Below are 1,212 nucleotides of genomic sequence, written 5' to 3' on the forward strand. Positions count from 1 at the left end.
CCCCCCCCATAGAGTCTTAGTTTTGTTCTTAGCGTGACCGCTTTAGGTGTCTTGTTTCGTTTGGATGTCTTAACAGTTGTTTTGTCGCAGTATGTGAACATGCGTACTCTCTTGCCCAAAACCTTGACCCTAATAGCGAAGGCAGAGGGGTTTTACAGTTCAAAACGGGATTGATGTCTGTCATTAAGGTATATACACCATCTTATTGACATTCTAATTCAGCTGCAGTCGTATGGAAGTTGATTACCTGCATCGTAGTTGGATATATTCTTTATGTGTGATATCAGGGCTTTTTCTATTGTTATCTGTACGTTAAGTATGACTACATATATGCAATTAGAGCATAAGTTTCTTAAATTTGAATCAGCTCTTTGGACACTTGTGTGCATTTGTTACTGGACAACACAATGAGTTGAATTGCTTAACTGATATGCTCATGGTGTGGCCCTCAGATGTTTTATTCTGTTTTTTTTGGGTTAATTTCAGCAAAAGTTAGCCAAGAGAGACGGTGGTACAATAGACAGAAGCCGCGATATTATCCGATTGCAAGAGTTCTACAGGCAATACAGAGAAAAAAACAAGGTTGACCAGTTGAGGGAGGAGGAAAAGCAGCTGCGCGAGTCAGGTGTTTTCACTGGAGAGTATGTATAGTGATAGTCGTCCTTTTGTTTCTTAAATCTTTTGTGTAGTTTCTTTGGCTCTATTTTACCTTCATCTTTTTCTTATTTTTGTTAGCTGTTCAAATGATCTGTTATTCTTTCAGTTTGACATCTGTAGCTGTTTTTTTTATTCACGTCCTTTTTGTCCAGGTTGGAAAAGAAAACAGTGAGAAGGAAAAGAGTTTTCGCAACGCTTAAAGTTTTGGGAAGTGTGTTGGAGCAATTAGCGAAGGATATTCCTGAAGAGGTTTGGAGATTGTCTTTTAACATCTTTCATTTGGTTATGCGTTCGTTGAACTCTCACTGGAAGAATCTTACAATTAAAATAAGACCTTGGTTTCTGAAAAAAAAAGCTATGCGAATCTTGGTTTCTGTGCTTATGCAGTTGGAAATCTTGAATTTGTCTTCCACATTTTGTGGTCGACACTATTGCTTGTGTCTGTCCATCTAATGAAAAATATTTATGGACTTTCTTATGCACCAATGGAATCTTTAGACAGTCCAGATTGAATTGTTGGGTTCAGCAGGCTTCTGAAACAATAATTTACCCTCG

At 38.0% G+C, this 1,212-nt stretch overlaps 1 protein-coding gene across 3 annotated transcripts in view; it reads left to right on the forward strand.

Moving 5' to 3' along the window:
• The window catches only part of LOC104811051 (callose synthase 9), a 20,049-nt gene that overhangs the window by 1,089 nt on the left and 17,748 nt on the right, over positions 1-1,212 (forward strand). For all 3 annotated transcript variants that reach the window (XM_010537590.1, XM_010537592.2, XM_010537591.2), the window contains 3 exons: positions 91-188; positions 487-641; positions 810-906. In XM_010537590.1, coding sequence (XP_010535892.1) covers positions 91-188; positions 487-641; positions 810-906 — 350 coding nt within the window. The remainder of the gene's footprint in view (positions 1-90; positions 189-486; positions 642-809; positions 907-1,212) is intronic.

This window comes from Tarenaya hassleriana, unplaced genomic scaffold, assembly GCF_000463585.1.
Source record: "Tarenaya hassleriana unplaced genomic scaffold, ASM46358v1 Cleome19, whole genome shotgun sequence".
Classification (NCBI taxonomy): Eukaryota; Viridiplantae; Streptophyta; class Magnoliopsida; order Brassicales; family Cleomaceae; genus Tarenaya; species Tarenaya hassleriana.